Below are 27,809 nucleotides of genomic sequence, written 5' to 3'. Positions count from 1 at the left end.
GCAACTGATACTCCAGTAATCTGCTCTCACCACCACTTTGTACCAAATAGTCCTTCAACCATTCACCCACCCATCCAACAGTTTTATTCTTCAGCATTAAACTGAAAAACCAAGCCAGCACTCTATATGCAATTATAGACCAGGATTGTTATCAGGACAGGTTATCAGACATTGTTATTAGGACAGTAAATTTATTATAAGAAATTTAACATTTCTTTTGTGCCTAACCTTAGTGAAATTTAATTACTTGAATTTACATTTCACCCTGCTTCTTGTGCATCCAGTTACCAGCTGAGGTAGAAGCAGGCTGCTCAGATGCCAGACAACAGCCGAGATGTTCTTAATGTGTAGGTCAATAGTTTAAAGAGAAGCAGGAGTGGGCAGCACAGAAGTTCTGCTGCTGCCCCACCAGTCCAGAGACCCAGATTCCATCCTTACCTCTGGTTCTGTGTGTTGAGTTTGTATATTCCTCACCCACCACCACCACCCAGTGTTTCCCCTGCCTAGACAAACCAAGAATGTGCTGATTAACAGGTTAATTGGCTACTGTAAATTACACCTAGCGTTGGATGGGAGGAGAATCAGAGTGGAGATGACGGGACTGTAGGAGAGAATAGTTAGAAGGGAATTAAGTGGGGGGGGGGGGGATGGAATTGATAGGGTAGCTCTGTGAGACTGTGTTGACTCAGTGGCCTTCTACATCATTAAAAAAACAATGAGTAGACAATTCAGCCTTTCATGCCTGTTCTGCCATTCAATTATAACTTAGTTTGGATCTTAATGGCTTTGCATTTACAAGAGAAGTGGCAGCCTGGGCAAGATTTGGGGAGTTTCAATAGGTGAGAAGTGGGAACACTCGGAATCAAATTCCAGTGTGTGTATTCCTTCTCTGGAGCCATCGTTATATCATTCCTACCATTCTACTGCTGGTTAAATTCTTAAAGCACTTCTAGAATTCTCCTTCTCAATAACAGTTCCTAGTTCTGACAAAGGGTCTTCGATCTTAATCATTCACTGTTTTTCTTTCCACAGATGTTCCCTGATCTGCTGAGTGTTTCCACCATTTTCTGTTTTTACTCCTCCAATTCCCTTCCTTGAAAGTACCCAGTTTACTAATCTGGAGGCCACCATATTTGCAGAATGTTCTACATTTGTTTCATATTCCCTGTGATTTTTCATTGAATTTATAACTCTTCTTTGTAGAATTCATGACCTATTTCAGGATCAATGGAAGGGAACTTGAAAATTGCAACATTCCAAATCTATGCTCATTCTTGGTCAAATGAAATCAATTTATGATTTTATAACATAATCTTGAGGGTTTCACGCATAGTGCTCCTGTTTCTGAAGATTGGTTGAAAATTCAACACCAGATACCACTGATCTTTTCTAGTCTAGTGTTCAAAATAATTTTTTGTATAGCTAGTGCTCTTGTATTTCCAAGAGATGTGATCACCCTACGCAAATCTTTTTAACTTGTAACTCATTTTCTGCAACCAAGATGTCCTTCTAAAAGCAAAATTCACTGCATCCAAGCCAATGAAACACCAAAGACCACTCAAAGCTGATGTGAAACAGTACAATTCATTAAAATCTAGGCCAGCAATAGGCATATTTAAGAAAAGCCATTTTGGTTTCTTAAACCCTTCTGTACTTTTCAGGTGGGTCTGTTTCCCAGCACCATGAGATACAGAGGGATTTGCACCTAGATATTCCTTTGTTTGTTTGCAGGCTATTGACTGAGTTTCACATAAGCAGCTGTAAGGTTCTGGTATTTCAAACGATGTGCAACCTCAATTGAAGTCATGGAAAATATGAAATGTTTAATTAAAGATGAATTGATAGACTCTATTCTTTGTAATGCAGATAAACAAAGTGGATGCTGAAAGGTTAATGAAATGGAAAACTCAGTCGTGGATAAAGAATTTCAATAGCGCTGGGACTGTCATTCATGTACAGGAGGGGTGGGAGAGACATCACTCTGAACTGACAGTAGCCAGCAATTCCAAACTGAGATGAACTAACATTGAGTGGAAGGGACATTCTGGACCGAGAGGCTGATCCTGAGGGGAGGAGGCATTTTGAACAGATGCTGAATGACCTTAAGTGTTTTCAGAACTGGGAATCTGACAGTGGGAGGGCAGGGGATTGGGACAGTCGGAGCGGAAGGTGGAATTTGAGAGCATTTGGAAGGCTATGTTTGGTGATGATGGATGCACAATGAGGCAGGTTCACTTTTTAAACTATTAAAATCTTAACTGACAGAAAATAGCTTAGGCTGTGAAGGTGCCTTTAGAGTGCTGGCTCTGTACTTCATGACATAGCTTTAATAAAGTAACAAATTCTTCCACCATTGTACTTAATTATCAGGTGGATTTTATAAGCTTACACTGCCAATTAAATCCTTCCATTATCAGTATTGCAAGTTACACACCGTTTAGAATTATACAGGGTATTGGCGAACCTGAAGTACTGTGTACAATAGAGGCTCCTTCCCTGAAAAAGGATACATTTCCTACTGAGGACGTGCACAGCAAAGATACACTGCAATGGTTTCTGGGATGGCAAAAATGAAAACAATTTTGGAAACACTTGGTAGACCTGGGGTAGCTGCAAATCCCACATCCCTTGAATGAATATACAAACAAAAAAAAGGTAGATATCTTATTATTTGGAGTTTAGAAAAATGAGAGGTGTCTTCACTGGAATGTACAAAATTCATAGAGAACTTGACAGGGTAGATGTAGGGAGAATGTTTATCCCTGGATAAGGAAACTAAAATGAAGGAGTCAGGAGTCTCAAAATAAGGGTTAGGCCATTTAGGAGTGGTGAAATATTTCTTTAATCAGAGGGTATTCCAATCTTTGTAATTCTCTACACCATGGGATTCTGGAGGCTCAGTCATTGATTGTATTTAAAGCAGATTGTTAGATTTCTGGATATTAAAGGAATCAAGCAATATGTGGATAGGCCAGGAAAATGATGTCTGTGATAGAAGATGGGCATGATCTTGTTGGATAACAGAGCAGTCTGAAGGGGCTAAATGGCCTACTCCTTTTCCTTCTACTTATGTTCAGGTATTTAGGCAGGGTTCCCCATTAGAGTTAGTGCACAAAGTTTAGGCACATTTGATTGGGAGTATTATAATGGCATGGATTGCAAGTTGGCTGATACAAGAAACAAAGCAGAAATAAATGGATAACTCTTTTTCCCCCCTTTCCGACTGGAACATATAGTGTTTTTCCTTCCTTTCAGACATCAAAGATCACAAACTTCAACAGCTTTTGGATTTGATACCTTTCCCATCCTTCCTCCCCTTCGCTTTCCTCTGGTCCTCTCTCTCCACCAGTTCAACCTCCTGCCATGTTTTCCTCATCCCTTCTAACCTTGCCTGCTCTGTTCCTCTGATCCTGAACAATCAGCCCTCAGCAGAAACTCTAGCTCCATTCCCGATGTCCCCATTTTAATGAATAAAAAGTCTTTCTCTGGGTAAGAGGAAGTGACTAGTAGGGTGCCACAGGGACCAGAGCTTGGGCCCCAGCTATGGACAGCATACATCAATGATTTGGATGAGGGAACGATGCAATATTTGAAAATTTGACACAAAGCTGTAGGGAAGGTGGCTATTAGTGAGCTGTGACGAGAATGCAAAGAGGTTCCAATGTGCTTCAGACAAATTGGTAAGTGGGCAGATGCAATAAGTTGTGGATGTGCTGTCATCCGCTTTGGCGTAAAAACAATCTGAATGTGACAGTTTGGGAAAGGAAAAGGTACCACATGACGTTGTACCCAAACACTTTTTTTTCCTGTGATTCAAGTGCAGTGAGTAGGTAATATGGCAAGTGGTAGATTGGCCTTCATTGCTAGAGGATTTGAATAAAGGAGCAAGAATGTTTTGCTGCAGCTGTACAAAGCGTAGTGAGACCACAACTGGAGTACTGTGCGCAGCTGGGTATCCTTCCCATGGAGGGACAAAGCACAACTGAATTGATTTCTGAAATGGAAAGACTGATATACGAGGAGAGAGAGGATTGATTAGGCCTATAGTCAGTCAAGTTTAGGTGAGGAGGATCTCACAGAAACATATCAAGTTCCAACAGTCTAGAAGGTTGCCAAAGGTTGGGGAGTGCAGAATTGGGGGTATGCCATTTAGAAGAGAAATCAGAAGAATTTTCTTCACCCAGAGATTGGTGAATCAGTGGAGGTCTCTACCATAGAAAGCAGTGGAGGCCAAGTCATTAAATATATTTAAAGAACTAGAAAAAAAATCCTTAATGCTAAAGGAATCAAGGGATATGGGAAGAAGGTAAAAACAGGGTTTTGAAGTGGATGATCAGCAATGATCAAATTGTCCTATTCCCGGCCCTATTTTCTATGTTGTGATTGTGGGAGAAATGTGAAAAACGATTGAGAATGTTCTTGAATTTCTGCAGGAGGGGAGCTAGAGGGTTAACTTTTGTTCTGCTGATAACCAAAGATGTAGGTGATGAACTTTGCCTCAGGCTTCTGTGTCTTGTCTGTCACGTCCCATGCAGGACGTGGCAGTCTGATTTTTCTTCAAGAGTACTAGACTAAGGCTGAAATAATGGTTGCTCACTTCTGCTATTCACTTCTGCTATTTGTGCTTGCATGCTTGTAGTCACGTACTCTTGTAATATAAATAAAGGTTGTAATCTCTTGGTTGGGCAGAGCTGCAGAACTCCGCTTTTAGGAGTCTGAGCTCTCCAAGATATCATGCTACAATAAAGATTTCTGAAACAGATGTCTGCCGAATCCGTGTAATACTTTTCCGCAACAGTGATGAATATGCATGAAACACTGTGCGCGCGTGTGCATGCACGGGGGGGGGGGGGGTGGTTAGGGAAAAGGGAAGGTCAGTACTTATCTACTGTATGCTCACAGATCCTACTAGTACTATTGGGGCACAGAGTGTGATATTTCACTGTCAATGTTGTCCATTGGGGAATGTGCACACACTGCAAATCAATTCATTCAGTTATCAATAATCAAATACTGGTCCGGTGCACTGCTAATAGCTCCCCGGTTTGTGTTTACAGCTTCTCTTTCATATTCAGCTTCATTAATAGACTATCCAAAGCTTCACAGCAACACTCCAGCACACTGGTATAACATGCTCTCACCATCTAACCATAGCCAAAGTGTCAGAATTTTTCTATTACTATGGTTGATCAAAACATTAAGCATGATTGAGAATGAGAAAGGTGGTTTATTAAAGAACAACTGTTCAGACATCATCATAGCTCCAATTTGGATCAGTATTACAAACTTTTAATTAATACTGGGATCAGAGATATTACCAGTTTGCAGCTTGAATGAAATACACGGCAAGCTATTGCTTCTGATAATATCCACTTGCACACATAACAGCATCTTGACATATCACCTATATTTATATCTTATCCAAAGAGAGCAGTCTTTATCCTCTGAACATAACACTAGAGAACTTTCAGGAAAGTGACTACACATGAACATGATAAACAATCCTCCATACAGAACTAGGTACAATCAAGCAGATTCAACTATAATCAAGTGACGTGCCCTGAATACCTGAGTCATGAAGTGGGACAGTTCTTGCTAACTTGGTTCCCGTACCCACCTGTCCTCCCCATCCGCGCCCCCCCACCACCACTTAGAATCACCACTTGCAGTGCTCCCACACACATACTTACCTGGTCCCCATGCAAAGAGCCTATCCTACTGGAATGAACCATCATACACAAGAGGGGTGCGGCCTAGATGGGAACAGGGCCTCTGGAGGTACAGTGAAGGTCCAACTCGTATCACAATCCTGAAAAATTTGAAAGCCAGCAAACTTTGCCCCCAAATGGCTGTAACAGCTAAATGATATTAAATTATATTCAAATGCCTTTGACAATTGGAGACATTTAAAAACTATTAAAATTGAGCAAAATAACTACATTTTGAAAGAAAAATAAAAACACAATGAAAAAATTAAAGAGAAATAATTAAGTAACATACCTTCCCCTCTGCTTCCTAATTCACTGCCCTATGTCCTCACTGAAACCAAACTAGTCTCAGATCAAGGTCTGATCTAACACAGAGTGCAAGAGTAGTACTGGGGAATTTCAGCACTCCTGGTGTGAAGTGACAGATTTGCTGCTCCATCTCTGTCAGCAGGACTTCCATTTTCGACAGTCCATATATGCAGGTCCTGAACCTACTAGTAAATACACTGTTGGGAATGCACGTGTATTCCCTTCTCTGACAGCCAGTGCACCATTCATGAGAATTTGCCTGTGCTGCTTAAGGTAAATTAATCAGAAACAGTCATATTTGAAAAGAAACCTTTTTGGAAAAATTGAGAAAAAATGGTATTGGGGAAAGAGTAGAGAAACGTTTAGAGTCAATAAAGAGCTAGTATCAATACAGAATCAGTGAAATGAATGGCTCTTTAATGGGTTATAACATGTGTAACACATTGTCTAGAATGCACTACCTCAAAAGGGTGGTGAAATCAAATCTAACAGGAATTTATTAAACCAAATTGGACATTACACAGAAAAGGCAGAATGCTGGCTTTTGCTGAAACAGCAGAGGAGTGGGGCTTATGGCCAACTCTTTCAAAACATGATAGACCGAATACCATCAGATTAAGTTGTGATATAGTATGGGTACCAGTTTCATATCAAAGCCAAACTAGGAAATGGCAATTCTCTGCTTACTTTCAACACCTCTTAATTGCAGCACATTTCTTCAAGGAAAAATCTGGGCAAAAAAAAGCAATGAATGGCAGAAATGCAACTCACAAATCAGTACCAATATACAAAAAAAATTGTCTGGTGAAATACTTAAGGCTCCTATTATGTGGGTTACATATAAATCTCCTGTACGTATACTGCCCCCAGGTGGCATGTTAGCTTCTCATACTTTGTAGTAAGGGCCCATGAATGCAGAGGTAAAAGTTAGCCAGTACAGCAAAACAGTGAGACAGTGACCGTCTGCAATGTTAGTTATACAATCACACTGGTAAGAAATTCAAGTGCCTGAATTATAACAAGAAATGGGATCCTACATACTATTTCATCATCAGAACATTACAACACTAAAGCCAATTAGATACAACTGAATTTATATAAAAAAATCAAGTATTATAAGATACTAAAGCAGAATTTTTATGACCAAAAATATGGCTCACATTGAGGATTGTTAAATTAGTTGAGTTTCAATAACATGAAGGTGAGAATATAGAATAGATACGGCAGCTACACTGAATTTCAAATCTGACAATGTGTTGCATTGTGCAGCAGTATTTTCAAACTATTTCATTAAAATACATAGTGGCCCCAACTGCAGGGTGTGGAAGAGGTTGTGCGAGGATGGGGAGAGGCCAGGAAAGTGGTCAGGGGTAGAATGATATGGCTGTGCCCATATATGTGTGCATGGCCATAGTGTGTCTTTGTTTGCTGTGTGAGTGTGTGTGCATGTGCGTGTGTGTACCAAGTCTGTTCAACTTGCTTCCAATTGTCTTAGACTTCCTTGCCATCAGACCTTGGTCTGTTAAGGCCATGTGCTAGCTGGTACGCAACAGCCACCTCATCTTGAAAGAATTTATGTCTGGGTACCTTCCACTCCTATGAACTGAAGCAGAAGCAAGGTTATCCTTGAACCCAAGGGACTGCCTAAGATGATCATCCCAATTACCATTACAGATGAGATCAGCTGACCCAGCATAAATTGGATGACTATCTATTAGTTCATAGGGACTGGAGTGATCAATTATTTCCTCAAGCTGTTCCAGCAGCCCGATGACATGGCTGATCTGTAACCAAAATCTATTTACCCACATTTTCCCTATATCTGTTTCAACTTTAGCATTTAAAATTAATAAATTACTTGGCATCTTGTGAAAGTGCATTCAAAAATTTTACCACCCTCTGCATGTAAAAGTAACTCCTAACATCAGTCCTGAAGAATCTGGTTCTAATATTTAGACAATGTCTTCAGTTTTGGATGCTCGAACCACTGGAAAAATGAACCTATCTTCTACCAGTTCACTATACCATCACCCTTTTACCTTCTAAATTCCAGGGAATAATATTGTTACTTCAAGTGTAAATTAACCAGGGCTATGTATGGCTGTAGCATATCAATTTGCTACTGGTACTCTAGCTCTCCAGATATGAAGGCCAATATTTCATTAGCCTTTTTGATGTATGTACCTGCAATATTTTAATGACCTAGGTCATGAATCCCCAACTCTCCAGACATCTACTGCCACAAGCAGTTTCACCATTATAATGTATTAAACCTTTCTGGCCAAAGTGGATGATCTCATATACTGTCACAAAACACAGAACAACTGAGGCAAATACCAGAGAAGCATTTAAAGGAACATGAGGGAGAAAGGTTCTGGTAGAATTACATGAAATACAATAGGAGGCAACTCACCAGTTAGGCCAAAAGGCCTGTTTCTGTGCTGCAAATTCTAAGCAATGATACATTTGCAAATAAGTTTTCATTATGATTGATAATGAAAGAAGCTAAACATGAAGTAAATGTAGAGGTTATTCTCATCCACCACTTGGAGGTTATTTATCAAAGAAATACTATCATATCTTTCATTAACATCTAACTTACCTAATCTAAAAATACACATGGAAATGAAAAAAAATGAAGTAGTATCACACTAATGCAACAGAATTTGTTCTTTTTACATTTGAAATGAAGCACACCAACAAGAATCATAAATGGAACTAGAGATCCCACTTTTGATGTACCCCGTTGGAGTGAGCATGCTCTGACGTATCCTATATGCTTGTCCACATTATTATAATCCTCAAGTACATGCCTTACTGTCTTTAGGTACACATTATAATCTGCAAGAGCAAGGAATATATAGTTCTTTCCCTTTCTGTATCCTTTTCATAAGCTGGACTTGCATTTTTGCAATTGTTATTTTTGGAATAGTTAAAGGATGTTTTTTTTTAAAATAAGTTTTTCTGAACAGTTTAGTTAAAAAAAAATCAATAAAGAAATGTATAAGCTTTCAGTCTCTACAAAATACAGCTAAATTGAAATTGCTAAAAATAACATGTGCATGGTAGTCTATCCATGCAGCATTATCAAAGCTAAATGAATGGAAATGCAAATTCTGCATGCTACCAGCATCAAGATTCATCAGTGAGAAAAAAAAACAAAAATTTCCAAGCATGCCTTAAGGGATGTTTCTTAAATATTTAAATCAGATAAGATTGAAAAATTCAATTTGTCACCAAGCTATTTACTAGAATGTTCTTAACTGTTATTTAAACAACAGTTCCTAAAACAGAACAATTGAAGAGTCCTGAGAAAAAAAACCTGTTTTTTGGCCCATTTAGCCCAAAAATGCTAAGCCAAATGTAGCAATTCATATGTTTGCCTGGCTGAGATCAGCTGTCTGATTAGTGACCAGGATTGAATATTGGAAGCTTCTGATCTCTTTGGCTTAATACCTTTACCCAGACTGAAACCAAGCTGATGCAGGTGGAAGCCAGTTGTTCCCTGAAATTATTCTCAACTATTTATGCAAGTGTCTCATTGAGAGACATCAACCAGATAAAAACATCATTTCCGTTTGGTCAGTAAGCACTGATCAAATGGAAATGAAAGTATTTATTAGGCGGAGGTAGGGGTGCAATTCCACTCTGTGCTTAATATTATGTCCATCAGTATAGGTAAAATAATCAGCAAACCGCTGCTGCTAGTGCAACTACCTAGCTCAACAATGTGTCCCGTCTTTAGAAGGTTGGGGACAGATGGAAACTACAAGCTTCAGATGTTAGTTTCTAGCCCTGTTACCAGGCCATGTCCATAGAAGGTACAAGATAAAGTTTCTGTTCCACTGTCACATCTCCAAAGACTAGAGAAAGAGATATGCTTCAGTCATGAAACTTCACAATGACTGCTAGTCTCCCACACAGTTGACACCAACAGGAAGAATTTCAGATACATTTTAATAAAAAGTCTTAATTCAACTGTGGGCATCAGTGATGCTCAGAAACTGTACTGAAATGGTTGAGGTTAAAATTCTACGCAAATGCAATTCTTTACACGTGGTACCTCTTAAATTGACAAGGCTCCAGTCACCAGCTTATGCTCCATCAAAAGATCTATGCACTTATGGAGCCAGAGTTTCTGTAGCCCTTGACCATCTGCTTCCCACTCAGCAAAGCTCCAGAACAATAGTTTCCCTCTCAGCATTGATAACAATTCCCAATCAGGAACTGAGACTGTGGAACTTCAGTTGTAATTGTTCCGCAATGTCTGGTTGTACTTCTTTTAAGATACCATGGAACCTTTTAACCTGAAAGAAAGTAAACTAAATTGGTCAGTTGTGACAACTTGGAACTGGATGAAATGTACGACAATTTCATTAAATTTTTCTTGGCACAATTTCATTAAGTCGAGGAGTATTATTCCTGGGAATCGAACACGTTCTTAACAGACATGAGCAATAAGTAGACCCAGGTATTTTGCAATACAGTTGAAAGCTGATTATAGCTTGGTCTAAGGTGCTCCATTAACCGTTATAAAGTCAGATACAGTATGGTTTAATGCAGAGTAACATTGCTCATCAGTGCCAGCTTTGGGAGAGCATCTCTCCTCCACCCATCACAATCATCTCATTCCACTAATCTCAGCCACTGTAAGAACAACTATTCTTAGGTGAGGGAAAAAAATCCTAACCAACCCAATAACTATCCACTGTACTAACTCATGAATTATTGCTCAGTTGTAAAGAAAACTTTTGAATGCTGGAAAGTAAGACTCTCACAGCTTTTGAAAGTGGGCACACATACATGTTCACATGTCAATTTGATGAAGGCTTGCCATTTGACATGTTAAAGTGTCTTTTTCTTTCAGATTCTATGAAGCCCACGATCTAGCTGAGGTAGCAAAACACCACTAAAGAATCAAGGCCAAAATTTTAATTGTTCTTTTTCTCTATGGTGATCTTGTGAGTGCAAATTACGGTTTATTATGTTTAAGTTCCCAGCCTGGAGTAAACATTCACAGGAATCTCAGGGGAGAGAACAGTTATACAAAAATACTCACTGTAGTGGTATACAGAGGAAGAAGATGTTGAACAGCACAGATACACATCTCCTGACTCAAATATCCTTCTTTAAAGCTTTTTGACACAAGCTCCTACAACAGAGAGAATCATAGTTAATAGAGTGCACCATGATTATTTATGACTCAAGTCTAAGCAGCTACACAAATTAATGAGATATCAGTCCTACCAAAGTCAATGGTTGGTTTATGAGCAATTTTCAGAAACGGTACTCTAAACACATGCTCCCTCATTGACCTCGAGATGTTCATTGCCCACCCAGCAAGCCCATTGCAGCAGCATCTTCTACTACCATCTCCTTGCACATCCACACCTCATTGCCTCCATTACCCTCTGTAACCCCAATTAAATATTCACTCTCCATTAGGAATCTTAATAACCTTTATTCCCCCCTCCTCAATCAAAACAAAATGATCACCCATCCTTCACCATTATCATTCTACTGAAGTTCCCAATTTACAGTTATACCTCAGAAACGTCCATGAAAATTTCAGAGAGGAATTCACAACAGATATTCAGTAGGATTTTCATGTGGAAGTCTCTCCCCTGCTTTTTTCCTTTCTGAGCACCTACTGGAGATGGGGCAGACCATTTGTCTGCACTGGGTCTTCTTGTTCCTTCTGGCGGTTTCTTCTGACATTCTTCTGCACAGAACAGAACTCGCAGCAACGTACCGAGTAAGGGAAGATCTGCACCCAAAAGAAAATAAAGCAAAGAATGCAATGGCTAAATGAACTGAACTAAATATACAAATCCATTGGATAGTGTAGAGACCTACAACCACACAGATAGCAATCAATTTTGGACAAGTGTAACACCTGTCAACCTGGAAATCAATAGGAGCCAGTTAATTGTACATAGTTGAAATTGCAATTCTCAGTCATTAATAATAATGTCTAATTAGTTAAGGGCCATTAAGCTGGGGGGGAGAAAAGCAATAAGCACTCAAAGAAATGAGAGCAAAAGAAAATACAGATAGAGCAAAGGGAGACAGTGAGGAAGGCCATCAAAATCATGGTCCAAGAGGTAGATGTTAAGGAAATTCTCAAAGGAGTAATGCAAAGAAATTGAATTGTACAGTCGTCCAGATCATATTTTCTCTTACCATTGCTCTGCACTTTTCTCTTGAGTATATATACAATCTATGTTACCTACTGAATCTCCTTTCATCATCATGATAAAATCCCAATTCTGGATCTTCCATTATTACCATAAAACAGGTTACCAACTTCACCACCAGTTGGAATGATTTGTAATTTTTTTGTTCTATCAAAATCCTTCAAAAATTTCTACTAAATTACATGCTGCGTGACACAGTGGTACAGCAGGTATGGTTGCCCAGGCTCAGTCCTGACCTTTGGTGCTGTCTGTATGAAGTTTGCACATTTTCCCTGTGACAACTTGGGTTTCCTCCCACATGCAGGTTAAGTTAAATTACTCCTAGTGTATCGCTTAGCAAAAGAAACAGAAGGGAATTTATGACAAAACAAAAGGAATCAAATGGGGGAATTAATGGGACAGTTTTGAGAAATGGCACAGATTTGATGGGCTGAATGGCCACCTCCAGTATTTTAAGGAAATGAGAATGTTTAGGGTGTCAGTAGGTTATTCAACAATGGAGAGCACCACAGGTAAGCCTACATATGCATGTAAATAAGCAAACACACAATCCAGCAGGAATCTCTAAATGGTGACCTCAAGTGGAAACTTTCTTCCTTATTCTGAGGCACTGCCATTGTTGTCTTGGTTCAGATCAACTGACTCAGCATTTATTGGAGATCACAGCTTCCCTGGGCTGAGTAGTTCAATAACAGAGAGCACAGTGCATCTATTTACCAGTGCTTCAGGGAGATTCGGATACTCTCCTTAACTAAACTGGCAGAGCACATTTGAGTCTAGACCCACTCCCTTGCCTGGCAAATTCTTTCCTTTCAGATACATATTCACCTCTTTTTTGAAGATACAATTAAATCTGCCTCCAGTAGTAACCCAACAGTGTATCCCAGACCTTTACTACTCGTGTAAGAGAAAAAATTCTCCTCACATCACTTTTGGCCCTTTTACCAATCACCTTCATTCTACATCCCTGGTTTTTTTGCCCCATTCCACCAACAGTTTCTCTTTATCTACTCTGTCTATGCCCCTTATAATTTTAAATACATCTATCAGATTCCCTTGCAACGTCATTGTTCCAAGTAGAATAAAACCAGTTTCTCCACATAACTAAAGTCCCTCAACCCTGAAATCAATTTGGTAAATCCCTTGTGTACCTTATCCAAAGGCTTATGTACTTCATCTGGTTTCCTAAAGTGCAGCACCCAGAATGAGACACAACACTTCAGTGTGGCTGAAGCCATGTTTTATAAAACATTCCTCACAACTGCCTTTTTCTTGTATGCCTTTACTTATAAAGGTTAGGACATCGTGCTTTCTTAACCTGCTCTGCTACATTCAATGAACTATGTGCATATGTTGGTAGATCTCTCCATTCTTGTACCCCTTTAAGAGTTGTGCCCTCCAGTTTATTTTGCCTCTTTTCATCCTCTCCACCAAAATTAAACACTTCACATTACTTAGGACTAAATTTCATTTGCTCTCTATCTGCTCATTCCTCTAGTCTATTAAAGTCCAATAATAATCCCATTCACTGTTCAACCTGCCTCCAAATTTTATCTTATCTGTAAATTTGTAAATTTGTAAATTGTCCTTGTAGATCCAAATCCAAGTCATAGAGCACAGAAACAGGCCCTTCAGCCCATTACACCCATGCCAATCACCAAGTACCCATCTATACTCAACCCATTTCCCAGCACTTGGCCTGTAACACTCCATACTCGTCTAGATGCTACTAAAATGTTGTGAGAGTCTCTGCCTCCACCAAACGCTCAGGCAGTGCATTCCAGATTCCAAACACCCTCTGAATGGAACAAAAACCTTTCTCAAATACCCTCTAAATCTTTCATTCCTTACCTTAAGCCTGTGCCTTCACATTTTAGTCACCTCTGCTGAAGTTTCCTAATATTTTCCCTATCTATATTCCTCAAAATTTTGTACATTTCCCATCAGTTCCCCCTTCAGTCTCCTCCACTCCAAGGAAAATAAACCCAGCCTATCCAATCTCTCTTCATAACTGAAACACTCCTAGACACATCTCTACACCCTGTCCAGTACGATCTCATCCTTCTAATAGTTGCATATTTTTAAGAAAAGCCATAGTCACAATACATACTGCTGGGAAATCCCACGATACACTTCCCTTTAGTCTGAAAAGCATCACTATTTCTTGGTCTTTCCTGTTACTTAGCCAATTTCCTACCCGTGCTGCTAAAGCCCCTTAAATTCCATATCCATAAATCCTGATAACAAGCTTATAAGTGGCACCTTTTCCAACGCTTTGGGACTTCCATTTATATCACATCAGCAATATTTCCTTCATTGACCTTCTCTATAACTTAATCAAAAAACTCTAATCAAGTTGGTGAGATGCGGTTTGCCTTTAACAAATCCATACCAACTTTCTCTAATCAATTGTCCAGGTGACTGCTCATTCTTTCCCAGTTTCTAGATTTTTCCATTGTTTCTAGATTCTTCCCCAGTACCAAGGTTAAACTGACCAGTCTGTAATTACTGGTTTATCCTTGCATTTTAATCTAAATTGGTTTATTATTGTCACATGTAGTGAGGTACAGTGAAAAACTTGTTTTGCATACCATTCATGCAGATCAATTCATTACAACAGTGCATTGAGGTGGTACAAAGCAAAATAATAACAGAATGCAGAATAAAGTGTTACAGTTAAGGAGAAAGTACAGTGCAGCTAGACAGCAAGATGCAAGGCCATAACAAGGTAGATTTTGAGGTCAAGGGTCCATCTTATCATACCAGGTGACCATTCAATAGACTTATAACAGCAGGATAGAAGCTGTCCTTGAGCCTGGTGGTACATACTTTCAGGCTTTTGTATCTTCTGTCTGATGGGAGGGGGGAGAAGAGACAATATCTGGGGTGGGTGGGGTCTTTGATTATGTTGGCTGTTTTACCAAGGCAGCAAGAAGTATAGACAGAGTCCATGGAGGGGAGGCTAGTTTCTGTGATATGCTGAGCTGTGTCCACAACTCTCTGCAGTTTCTTGCAGTCCCGGGCAGAGCAGCTGCCATACCAAGCCATGCTGCATCGGGATAGGATGCTTTCTATGGTGCATCGATAAAAATTGGTGAGGGTCAAAGGGAACTGCCAAATTTCTTTAGCCTCTTGAGAAAATAGAGACGCTGGTGAGCTTTCTTGGTCATGGTGTCCTTGTGATTGGACCAGGACAGACTAGTGGTGATGTTCACTCCTAGGAACTTGAAGCTCTCAATCCTCTCAACCTCAGCACCATTGACATAAATGAGAGCATGTGCACCTCCCCCCTTCCTGCAGTCAATGACCAGCTCTTTTGTTTTGCTGACATTGAGGGAAAGGTTCTCGTCAGGTTGTGTTACTAGGCTCTCTCTCTATCTCCTTCCTGTACTCCGATTCATCGTTATTTGAGATACAGCCCACTACAGTGGTATCATCTGCAAACTTGGAGTTAGAGCAGAATCTGGCCACAAAGTCGTGAGTGTATAGCGAGCAGAGTAGGGGGCTGAGGACACAGCCTTGGTGGACACCAATGTTCAGAATTATTGCAGCGGAGGTATTGCTGCCTATCCCTACTGATTGCAGCTTGCTGGTCAGGAAGTCAAGCATCCAGTTGCAAAAGGTGGTGTTGAGTCCCAGGTCTTTGGAGAGGAGTTTGCTTGGAATTATAGTATTGAAGGCAGAGCTGTAGTCAATAAACAATAGTCTAATATAGGTGCCTTTACTATCCAGATGCTTCAAAGATGAGTGTAGGGCTAGGGAGACGGCATCTGCCATAGACCTGTTGCAGCAGTAGGCGAATTGCAGTGGGTCGAGGTTGTCTGGGGAGGGTGGAGTTAATGTGTGCCATGACCAGCCTCTCAAAGCAGTTCAGCGTAACATTTACAATTTTCCATTCTTCAGGTGACACCCCTGAATCAATCGATTTCCAAAAGCCATTACCTCTTCCTTCAGGAGTAGATCTTCCTCCTCAGAGTACAGAATTATTGTTGCCAATCTTTTCTCATGCTCTCTTTGCCGAACTTTCTATAATCAGCCTGGTCCTCCTCATTTAATGTATTCTGAGCAAGGTCTTATTTTCTTGATTAGTTTGTTGTTTCTCAGTTCCAACTGTCACCTATGGCTGATGAATATTTGATATATCAATGAAGCATGTGGTCTTAGTATGTGACTGCCTGTAAAGTTGTTTCCTATGCTTATTGCTTTTGTAGGAACATTCGTGTCAGGGAAGATTTGAACTAACCCTTTGAACGATTTTAATTATATTACATGGCAAATAAATAATTAGAATGAAATGGTTTAACCTATGCTTAGCCACTGTAGACCTAGGTTAGGTTTTAAAAATAATTTGCTAACAACATTCTGTAGACAAATTGTTCACTGTTGATTTTCCATATCTTAGTATTGTACTTCGGACAATGTCCTATTTAGCCTGTTGAAATAAGACTTCACAACTAATTGGACTTGTCCCAGTCAATCTAAACTTATCAAGGTGATCTAGTAACATTAGAACAATTAACTCGTATTTGAATACCAAGTGTGGTAGCTAAGCCCATATTGATGAGAAGTTCAGGTTGCTGCAAGAGATAGGCTACAAGGATTCAGGTGGAAACTACATTCAAGTGAATGAGGTAATATTGGTCTGTTTTTAACAATCAGCCTTCATAATTGCCTTAACTAATGCTTGGCCATATCAGTAAACAATCTCATTAATGCTCACAGATACAAGGGCCGGATATTTTTTCCTCCAAATCCCAACCCCAACCTTTCCTAGAAGTTGCTGAACTCACTTTGCTCAATCTCACTGTACTTCTCCACGTGTGAAGCAAATATCGCCGATAGGATAGCCAGAGCAGAGGACAGCACACTTGCCTGCTCCTCTATGAAAATCGATGGGTCATCATCCCGGCAAAGATCAGTGCAAACTATGTCATTCAGTAGAGTCCAGGCGGCCTCTCCCTTGTCTGGAGTTTTCACTACAAAAAGATTCATAATAATGCAGTTAGCAAACAGAACTCTGCTCGAGGCATAATTTAAAAAGTAAGGAAAGTCTGTTCAGTATCTTCAAATGCCCACTCTATAGAAGTTTTCAAACATCTTGCTTTGATGTCATCTTTTTTAAAAAAACTAAGTTCCATTTTCCATCAAAATCAAGTTGCAGAAGACAACTTCTATGGGATTCTATGAGATTCCTCTCATTCTTATAATCTCAAGTGATAAGCACAGATATAAAGGAGAAGTTGAACAAACTTGGATACCATAACACTTTGAATAGGAAGAATGCACGTCATTTAGTGTCAGAGATATTCATTCACCTTCAATAAAAAGTGAAATTTTGGTGCTATTTTTTCTTCAGAACACTGAATTGTAGAAGAAATATAGTTAAGAATGCAGAAAATAAGCAATTTACCTATTGCCTGGATTCCTTCATCCGCTGTAGTGAGAAGCTGCAGTATATGAACGTAAACCTCTAGCCCCTCAACGCTGTCTGACCTAAACAAAAGCAAAAAGCAATAAGACCAAACAATGCTGGCTTGTACCCTATACACAGTGTAGAAACTACACGTCTTGTAAGTGGATTAAAAGATTATTATCCAAATTATTATCCTATTATCCAAAACATTCATTATATGCCCATCAAATCTTACAAAGATATAACAATGCAACTTCCCACCTCACAGTTCTCCAAAAGGAGCAGCAAACAACACCCACTTGTTTCTGAATTGATCTAACCAAAGCAATTGACACCATTAGAAAGATGGGTCTCTTCCAGAGAGAAAATTGGTCAACCCCAAAACTTTAAAGTCTCATACATTACGCTCATGGCAACGTGCACAGCTTCAAATAGTTTTGAGATGAGGTATGGGATGAAATAGGGCTATGCTGTAGTCCTGACTCTTGCATTTTTCTTTCCTGTACTCCTGAATTTTACTGCACACATAGATGGAATTTATCTTCATACAAGATCAACCAAAGTTTTTCAGTCTGTTCAGAATGAAAAACCAAGACCTGGTCAGACAACTCCTTTATGCTGCTGATGATGCACTAGTTACCCAGATGGAAGATCAACTTCAATTTGTTGCTATTAGTGTTAAGAAAATATGAACATCGGTCATTGCACTGCGTCTTTTCCATGATCTGACTTGGCAACAATCAACAAATTTTGTTCCCTTAGGTCCTTTGCGCTGGATAGTTCTCTCACTGGAAAACGCAACATGTCCAGTGTTTCTAGGTCTCCATCCTATAACATTCCCTTTGTTCTCTCTGCATGTTCCCCTTCTTTACATCTTGAAATTTCTCTAAGTTTTCTTTTACTTTTCTCAGTTCTGGTAAAGTCATCAACCCAAAACATTCACTTTGTTTCTCTCACTTCAAATGATGCCTAGCCTGCTACGTGTTTCCAACATTTTCTGTTTTTACTTCAAATACTTTGCCTTCACCTTGCTAATTTCCAAGCTGGGACTCTCCATTTAAATGAATGGTTGTATTTATACTAAGTATAAGTGTGCAAATGAAGGAACTATCATTGAGTTTGTAGAACTACTTTATCACCCTAGACATAGGGAATAAATTTCCTCAAAACTTACCTGACTTGTCTGGCTGCTTCCAGTAAACAAGGGACCAATGAAATCTCAGCTGTTTTTTCCTGCTCTGTCACTGGTACATCAGGCAACTCCTGTGACTCTGTGATCCAGCTCAGCATGAGCTCCTTGTCCAAGTCAAAGAGTTTATCAATCATCTCACCAATCTTTCCCAACAAGTCAGCTGACCAGAACACAAAAAAGAAACAACTTAATATGAACTTCACAAAACTTTGTTAGTCAAATTACTCCATTGTAATTGCACTCAGCCCTGGTCAGCACATGGTGAAGATAACAAAGATTGGAACAGCACAAACCAGACAGTGTACTGTTAACACCACTGTACAGAGAGGAACACAAGAAAATAGGAGCAGGAGTACACTGTCAGGCCTTTCAAGCCTGCCCCACTATTTAATATGATCATGACAAGTCAATGCTGGCCTCAATTCCTCTTTTATGCCATTTCTCCATACCCCTCCATTCCTCGATGTAAGAAATATTTATCCACCTCCACTTTGAATACCTCTAAAGATCCAGCTTCCACCACCCGCCGGGGCAAAGAATTCTAGAGAAGAGATTTCTACATACCTCGGTTTTAAATGATCAGCCCTTTATCTTGTAGTTATGTCCTCTTGATTGAGACTCTCCCAATAGTGAAAACCTCGCAACATCTACCCTGTCAAACTTTGAACAAGGTCACCCCCTTAATCTTTTAAACTCCAAGGAATATAGGCCCAAATTATTTAGTCTCTCCTAGTAAAATAACCTTCTAAACCAGAAATTAGCCTGGTGAATCCCCTTTGTACAGCCTCCAAAGTTACTATATCTTTTTCAGGTAATGGAACCTTAACTGTAAGCAGTGTTCCAGGTGACAGCTCAACAACACTTGTACAATTACAACAAAACTTCCCTATTTTTACACCTCTTTGCAATGAAGGCCAAAATGCTTCTTAACTACTTGTTGGACCTGCCTGCCAGCCTCTTTCCAGCGACGAGAGAGCGGAGATTGCCAGAAAATAACGAGGTTTTTTTTTTCTCTTTCTAGCGTTCGGGACAGCGGCGAGTGACTGCGCAGGCGCGTGACGTCACTCGGAAGCGCGCGGGCGATTTAAAAGTCGGAGGTTCGCCTTCAAGTTTTCTTTCCAGCGACGAGAGAGCGGAGATTGCCGGAAAATAACAAGGTTTTTTTTTCTCTTTCTAGCGTTCGGGACAGCGGCAAGTGACTGCGCAGGCGCGTGACGTCACCCGGAAGCGCGCGGGCGATTTAAAAAGCAGACGAGCATATCTAGCGGGCAGCGTCGGAGCGGGCAGTGGAGTGTGAGGGAGCAGAGTGGGTTCGGCTTTGGCTCAACGGGCTTCGGCGAGAGCGGGAAAGAGGCGAGATTATAGAGAGGGGTGAGTTATTAGTTTAGTTTAGTGTTGAGCTCAGTGATATTCAGCAGTATGCATCTGGGATTAGTGTTGTGTTTGGAGTGTCAGATGTGGGGCCCCTGGGAGACGACCAGACTCCCTGATAACTACATCTGCGCAAAGTGCACCGAGATGCGGCTCCTCAAGGAACGGATTGAGAGTCTGGAGCAGCAGCTGGATGACCTTCGGTTGGTTAGGGAGAGCGAGCAGGAGATAGACAGGAGTTATAAAGAATATGTAGACAGCACCTCAGTGGCGGTCCCCCTCAAAAACTGATATCTCATTTTAGATTCGGTTGGAGAGGATGACTTCATAGAGGAAGACCTCAGCAGCCAGGACCTTGGCACCGTGTCTGATACTGTGGTCCAGCAGAGGAAGAGACATGCAGTGGTTATTGGGGATTCGATAGTAAGGGGTACGGATAGGAGATTCTGCGATAGTAATAATGAGTCTCGGATGGTGTGTTGCCTCCCTGGTGCCAGGGTACGGGATATCACAGACCGTGTCGAGAATATTCTGAGAGGGGAGGGTGAGCAGCCAGAAATCTTGGTACATGTAGGTACCAATGATGTAGGTAGAAAAAAAGAGGTCCTGAAGGAGGAATACAAGGCATTAGGGAGAAGGTTGAAAAGTAGGACCTCAAGGGTAGTAATCTCAGGACTACTACCCGTGCCGCGTATCAATGACAGGAAGAATAGAAAGCTCTGGCAGTTAAATGCGTGGCTGAGTGACTGGTGCAAGGGGCAGGGCTTCAGATTCTTGGATACCTGGGACCTTTTTTGGGGGAGGCAAGACCTATTTGCTAAGGATGGGTTGCATCTAAACTCCAAAGGGTCCAATATCCTGGCGGGAATGTTTAATTTAGTTGTAGGGGAGGGTTTAAACTGATCTGGCAGGGGGATGGTAACCAGGATGCTAGGTTACAAGATGCTAAGGTGAGGGAGAAAGTGTATAGAAACGAATCCATTGAGGATGGCAAGAATGACAGGCAGGTGATAAGTCAGGATAATTTACTGAATAATAGAAGTACAACAAATCAGGATGTTAGGATACAGAATGTTAGGATCGGGGACGAGGATGTTCGGATACCGAATGTTAGGATAGGGGATGAGGTCTACACGAACATGTCTAAGATAGTAGGTAGCGAAGATAGTAAGAAGGATGGACAGGTAGAAAGTCAGGATAATCTGCTGAACAATAGAAGTACAATAAAATCAATAGCAGATACCAGTCTAAACGTACTATATTTAAATGCACGTAGCATCAGGAATAAAGTAGATGACCTAGTGGCACAACTACAGGTTAATAAATATGACATCGTTGCAATCACTGAGTCGTGGCTTCATGATGGATGTGATTGGGAACTGAATGTCAAGGGGTATACAGTATATAGGAAGGATAGGCGGGTAGGCAGAGGGGGAGGTGTGGCCATGATGGTTAGTAGCGATATAAAATCAATAGAAAGGAAGGACATTGGGTCAGAGGAGGTGGAATCCTTATGGGTGGAGCTAAGAAATAGCAAGGGTAAAAGAACAATAATAGCAGTCATATATAGGCCCCCGAACAGCAGTCAGGAAGTGGACCATAAGTTGCAGATTGAGATAGAAAAAGCGTGCCAGAGTGACAATGTGAAAATAATTATGGGGGATTTTAACATGAAGGTGGACTGGGAAATGCAGCAAGGCGGTAGTACTCAGGAGAGTGAGTTTGTGGAATGTCTAAGGGATGTTTTTCTGGAGCAACTTATTGAGGAGCCCACCAGGGGATCGGCTGTTTTGGATTGGGTGCTGTGTAGTGAACCCGAGGTGATTAGGGAACTAAAGGTAAAGGAACCACTGGGAACAAGTGATCATAATATGATTGAGTTTAGTTTCAAGTTTGAGAAGGAGAAGCTGATAACTGGTGTATCGATATTTCAGTGGAATAAGGGAAATTACAAAGGTATGAGAGATGAGTTGGCCCAAATTGATTGGAGGAGTAAGTTAGCTGGAGGGACGGCAGAGGAAAAATGGAAGAAATTTCTACAGGAAATAAGGACAATGCAGGACAGATATATTCCAAGAAAAAAAGGTTTTGAATGGAAAAAAGGCACAGATGTGGATAACGAGGGAGGTGAAGGATAAAATAAAAGCAAAAGGGGCGGCGTACAAAGTAGCAAAAATTAGTGGGAAAACAGAAGATTGGAACGATTTTAAAAATCTGCAGAGAGAAACTAAGAAGGTCATTAGGAAAGCAAAGATGAGTTACGAAAGGAAGCTGGCAGACAACATTCGGAAGGATTCTAAGAGTTTTTTTAAATACATAAGGAATAAAAGAGAGACACGGGTTGACATAGGACCAATTGATAACGGTGCAGGAGGTATTATAATGGATGATAGTGAGATGGCAAGGGAATTGAATGAATATTTTGCATCGGTCTTCACCGTGGAGGACATAAGCAATGTGCCCGTTAGTCAGGAGTCTCACGAGTTGGAACTGAGTTCAGTTGAGATTAATAGGGAGAAGGTGCTAGGAAAACTAAAGAGGCTTAAGGCTGATAAGTCTCCCGGACCGGATGAGGTGCATCCCCGGGTTCTGAAGGAGGTGGCTGTAGAGATAGCGGAGGCATTGGCGATTATTTTTCAGGAATCGATAGATTCTGGCATGGTTCCGGAGGACTGGAGGGTAGCGAATGTAGTTCCGTTGTATAAGAAAGGTGGGAGGCAGCACAAAGGCAATTACAGACCTATTAGTCTGACGTCAGTGGTGGGAAAGTTATTGGAGTCTATCCTCAAGTAGGAGGTTACTGAATACCTAGAGGCGCAAGGCAAGATTGGACCTAGTCAACATGGTTTTGTGAAGGGGAGGTCCTGTCTGACCAACCTATTGGAGTTTTTTGAAGAAATCACAGGTAGGGTGGATAAGGGAGAGGCGGTAGACGTTGTGTATTTAGACTTTCAAAAGGCCTTCGATAAGGTGCCTCACAAGAGACTGATTAACAAGATGAGAGGTCATGGAATTATGGGCAGGGTAGCAAAATGGGTGGAGCATTGGCTGGTTGGCAGGAAGCAAAGGGTGGAAATAAAAGGATCTCGTTCTGGTTGGTTACCGGTTACTAGTGGTGTGCCGCAGGGGTCGGTGTTGGGGCCGCTCCTTTTTACCTTGTACATCAATGATTTGGATGATGGAATAAATGGTTGTGTGGCTAAGTTTGCAGATGACACCAAGATAAGTGGAGGAGTAGGGAGCATAGAGGAAATAGAAAGAATGCAGAGGGACCTAGACAGTTTAGGAGAATGGGCAAGGAAATGGCAGATGAGATTCAATGTTGAGAAATGTGCAGTTGTACACTTTGGAAGCAGAAATAAGCGGGTAGATTATTATCTAGAAGGAGAGAAGATTGATAGTGCAGTAGTACAAAGGGACTTGGGGGTACTCGTACAAGATACCTTAAAAGTTAACCACCAGGTTGGATCGGTGGTTAAGAAAGCGAATGCTATGTTGGCATTCATCTCGAGAGGTATAGTGTATAAAAGTAAGGAAGTGTTGATGAGGCTCTACGGGGCGCTAGTGAGGCCTCATTTGGAATACTGTGCGCAGTTTTGGGCCCCACATCTTAGGAAGGATGTGCTGACGTTGGAGAGGGTTTAGAGGAGATTTACGAGAATGATTCCGGGAATGAAAGGGCTTAAGTATGATGAGCGTTTGTCGGCTCTTGGACTGTACTCGCTGGAGTACAGAAGGATGAGAGGGGACCTCGTAGCGACATTTAAAATGTTGACAGGTAAGGATAGAGTAGATGTGGCTAGGCTGTTTCCCTTGGTGGGCGTGTCCAGGACCAGAGGGCACAATCTTAGAATTAGAGGGTACAGTTTCAAGACAGAGATGAGGAGAAATTTCTTTACCCAGAGGGTGGTGAAATTGTGGAACTCCTTGCCACGCACAGCAGTGGAGGCCAGATCAGTGGGGGTATTCAAGGAGGAGATAGACAGATATCTAAATAGTCAGGGTATCAAGGGATATGGGGATAAGGCTGGAAAATGGGATTAGAATAGTTTTTTTTTTCTTTTTTTTCTTTTTCTTTTCTTCTTTTTTTCCCCACCCCATTTCTTTTTCCCTTTTCCTTGGAGCAGACTTGATGGGCCGAATGGCCTGCTTCTGCTCCCTTGTCTTGTGATCTTGTGATCTTTTGTGATTCATGTATTAGAACACCTACATTCCTCTGTACTTCACTCACTTGCAGTTTCTCTCCACTTAGGTAATAATCTACATTTTGATTTCCGTTACTGAAGTGCATGACCTCACACTTCCATTTGCCATTTTTTTCCCCCCACTCTCTCAAGAAAGACTTGAACAATGCCTTTCACAGGACATCCTGAAACACTTTACATCCATTGAAGTACTTATGAAGTGCAGTCAATGATGTAATGCAAGAACTATGTAAATCTGTTAGTCCATAGAAAGGTCCCACATACAATAATGACCTCTAGGTACTGCTTGAGGGACCCTTGGCAGAATTCTCTCGTTCTGTTTCATTTGAGAGGGCAGCTTGGATTTAAAGACAACATCCAAAAGAAGTTACTCTAACACTGCAGCACTCTACACTAAAATATCAGCCTAGATTTTGTGGTCTCTGGATTGATATACAAACACAGTAGTAACAGTAATACCTCTGAGTCATAGCTGACTAGCTCCCACTGTTCACTGTGACAATGCAAATTTCTCATCCAAAAGTTGCATTAGACCATAAGACATAGCAGCAGACTTAGGCCATTCAGCTCTTGGAGTCTGCTCCGCCATTCAATCATGGCTGATTTATTTTTCCATCTCAACCCCATTCTCCTGCCTTCTCCCTGTAACCTTTGACGCCCTTACTAATCAAGAACCTATCAACCTCTGCTTTAAATATACTCAATGGCTTGGCCTCCACAGCCGTCTGTGCCAATGAATTCCACAGATTCACCACCCTCTGGCTAAAGAAATTCCTCCTCATTTCAGTTCTAAAGGGATGTCCTTTTATTCTGAGGCTGTGCCCTCTGGTCCTATACTCTCCCACCACTGGAAACATCCTCTCCACATCCACTCTATCCAGGCCTTTCAATATTCAGTAGGTTTCAATGCGATCCCCCCCTCATCCTTCTGAACTCCAGCAAGCTCAGCACAGAGCCATCAAATGCTCCTTATACGTTAACCCTTTCATCCTGGGATCATTCTCGTAAACCTCCTCTGGATCCTCTCCAACGCCAGCACATCCTTCCTTTGATATGGGGCCCAAAACTGCTCGCAATACTCCAAATATGGTCTTACCAATGCCTTATAAAGCCTCAACATTACATCCTTGCTTTTGTATTCTAGTCCTCTCGAAATGAATGCTAACATTGCATTTGTCTTCCTTACTACCGACTCAACCTGCAAGTTAACTTTAGGGAATCCTGCACTTGGACTCCCAAATCCCTTCGCACCTCCGATTTCTGAATTCTCTCCCTGTTTAGAAAAAAGTCTATGCCTCAATTCCTTCTACCAAAGTGCATGACCATACACTTCCCTACACTGCATTCCATCTGCCACTTCTTTGCCCATTCTCCCAACCTGTCTGAGTCCTTCTATAGACTCCCTGCCCCTCCATCTATCTTTGTATCATCCACAAACTTGGCCCCAAAGCCATCAATTCCATCATCCAGATCATTAACGTATAACGTGAAAAGTAGCGGACCCAACACTGACCCATGAGGAACACCACTAGTCACTGGCAGCCAACTAGAAAAGGCCCCCTTTATTCCCACTCTTTGCCTTCTGCCAGTCAACCAATCCTCTATCCATGCTAGTACCTTTCCTGTAATACCACGGGCTCCTATCTTGTTTAGAAGCCTCATGTGCAGCACCTTGTCAAAGGCCTTCTGAAAATCTAAGTAAACAACATCTACTGACTCTCCTGCCTGTTACTTCCTCAAAGAATTCCAACAGATTTGTCAGGCAAGATCTCCCCTGAAGGAAACCATGCTGACTTCAGCCTATTTTATCATGCACTTCCAAGTACCCCAAAACCTCATCCTTAATAATGGACTCTAAATCCTACCAATCACTGAAGTCAGGCTAACTGGCCTATAATTTCCTGTCTTTTGCCTCCCTCCCTTCTTAAAGAGTGGAATGACATTTGCGATTTTCCAGTCCTCTGGAACCATTCCTGAACTCTAGCGATTCTTGAAAGATCACTACTAATGCCTCCACAATCTCTTCAGCTACCTCTTTCAGAACCCTGGGGTGTGGTCCATCTGGTCCAGGTGACTTAGCCACCTTCAGACCTTTCAGCTTCCCAAGCACCTTCTCCTTAGTAAGAGCAACTACATTCACTTCTGCCCCCGACTCTTTCAAATTTCTAGCTTGTTGCTGGGGTCTTCCACAGTGAAGACAGATACAAAGTACTTATTCAGTTTGCCTGCCATTTCTTTGTTCCCCATTACTACCTCTCCAGTGTCATTTTCCAGCGGTCCAATGTCCACTCCTGCCTCTCTTTTACTCTTCATATATCTGAAAAAAACTTTTGGTATCCTCTTTTATATTATTGGCTAGCTTACCTTCATATTTCATCTTTTCTCCCCTTATTGCTTATTAGTCCATCCTTCTCCACATTACAATTTCAGATGCATCCAAATAATGCATCATTGTATCCTTCTTGACAACGATTTTACCACACCACCCTGAAAATCTCAGCCAAGAGTACATATTCTTTGCCAAGCTGTGAGAAAACTAAAAATAAGGCTAATGATGAATCCCTCCTTCACATCCTTTCTGGCTGGCTTGTGTGCAAGAAGTAACAAACACTTACCATTTGTGGAGCTCTGCATAATGAAGCATACGTTATCCCGAACAGCAGGTTGCTTATGGATTTGGTCAACCCAGATGGTGGCAACATCTGGCTGAGAAAGGCAGGTTAGTATTAACCTGCCAAAGGGAGACAGTTACCTTAGTATTTACCATCTTGGGAAGGCCACATTTTCTGTCAATGCATCCTACTAGTGCAACTGTATCAGTCTACTGTTACTAATGGTAGAAGTGTAAATATTACCACTTCTTGCAAAACTCAAAGTGCTTGCATGCACACGATCTATTATAAGGATAGAATTTAATTCCACTCTTAGATGCATCTCACAATTAACAATGCAATCACTTTTACATTTTACAGAAGTTCTGTGTGAGAACTCATACCAATAAAGAATGTCAACTATTTTTAATGAATGAATCATAGCTGCTTCCATGTAGAAAAGTATAGTGGTATTGCCATTGCCAAATCCCCTACCATCAATAACCTGGGGAGGGTGTGGGGTTGGTCACCACTGACCAGGTACTCATCTGGACCAGTCATATAAATACAGTGGCTTAAGAGCAGGTCAGAGGCTGGGTATCCTGTGGTGAGTGACTCACCTCCTAACACCCAGAGGCCTTTGCATCATCTACAGTACTTTCCACTTGTCAGAATGAGTGCAATGCCAACAACTCTCAAGCAATTTGACATCATCCAGGGCAAAGCAACCTGCTTGAAAGGTACCCCATCAACCACTCTAAACATTTATTCCCTTCACCACTGGTCCACAGTGGCTGCAGTGTGTACCATCTACAAAATGCCC

The 27,809-nt window shown here is 41.1% G+C and overlaps 1 protein-coding gene across 3 annotated transcripts in view; it reads right to left on the bottom strand.

The window, feature by feature from the left end:
• Positions 1-5,211: 5,211 nt before the first annotated feature.
• saal1 (serum amyloid A-like 1) overlaps positions 5,212-27,809 on the bottom strand; it is a 31,767-nt gene continuing 9,169 nt past the window's right edge. For 2 of the 3 annotated variants that reach the window (XM_052029507.1, XM_052029506.1), the window contains exons 7-13: positions 27,011-27,126; positions 18,802-18,979; positions 17,625-17,707; positions 17,005-17,190; positions 11,564-11,784; positions 11,077-11,169; positions 5,212-10,324 (exon numbers count right to left, since the gene is read on the bottom strand). In XM_052029507.1, the coding sequence (XP_051885467.1) occupies positions 10,238-10,324; positions 11,077-11,169; positions 11,564-11,784; positions 17,005-17,190; positions 17,625-17,707; positions 18,802-18,979; positions 27,011-27,126 (964 nt within the window). In that variant the 3' untranslated portion in view covers positions 5,212-10,237. Of the gene's footprint in view, positions 10,325-11,076; positions 11,170-11,563; positions 11,785-16,156; positions 16,338-17,004; positions 17,191-17,624; positions 17,708-18,801; positions 18,980-27,010; positions 27,127-27,809 lie in introns of those variants that run through there. The other variant, XR_007957454.1, reaches the window with a different exon arrangement.

The sequence above is a fragment of the Pristis pectinata genome, chromosome 14, assembly GCF_009764475.1.
Source record: "Pristis pectinata isolate sPriPec2 chromosome 14, sPriPec2.1.pri, whole genome shotgun sequence".
In the NCBI taxonomy this organism is placed as follows: domain Eukaryota; kingdom Metazoa; phylum Chordata; class Chondrichthyes; order Rhinopristiformes; family Pristidae; genus Pristis; species Pristis pectinata.
This window is presented reverse-complemented; position numbering and strand designations above follow the sequence as displayed.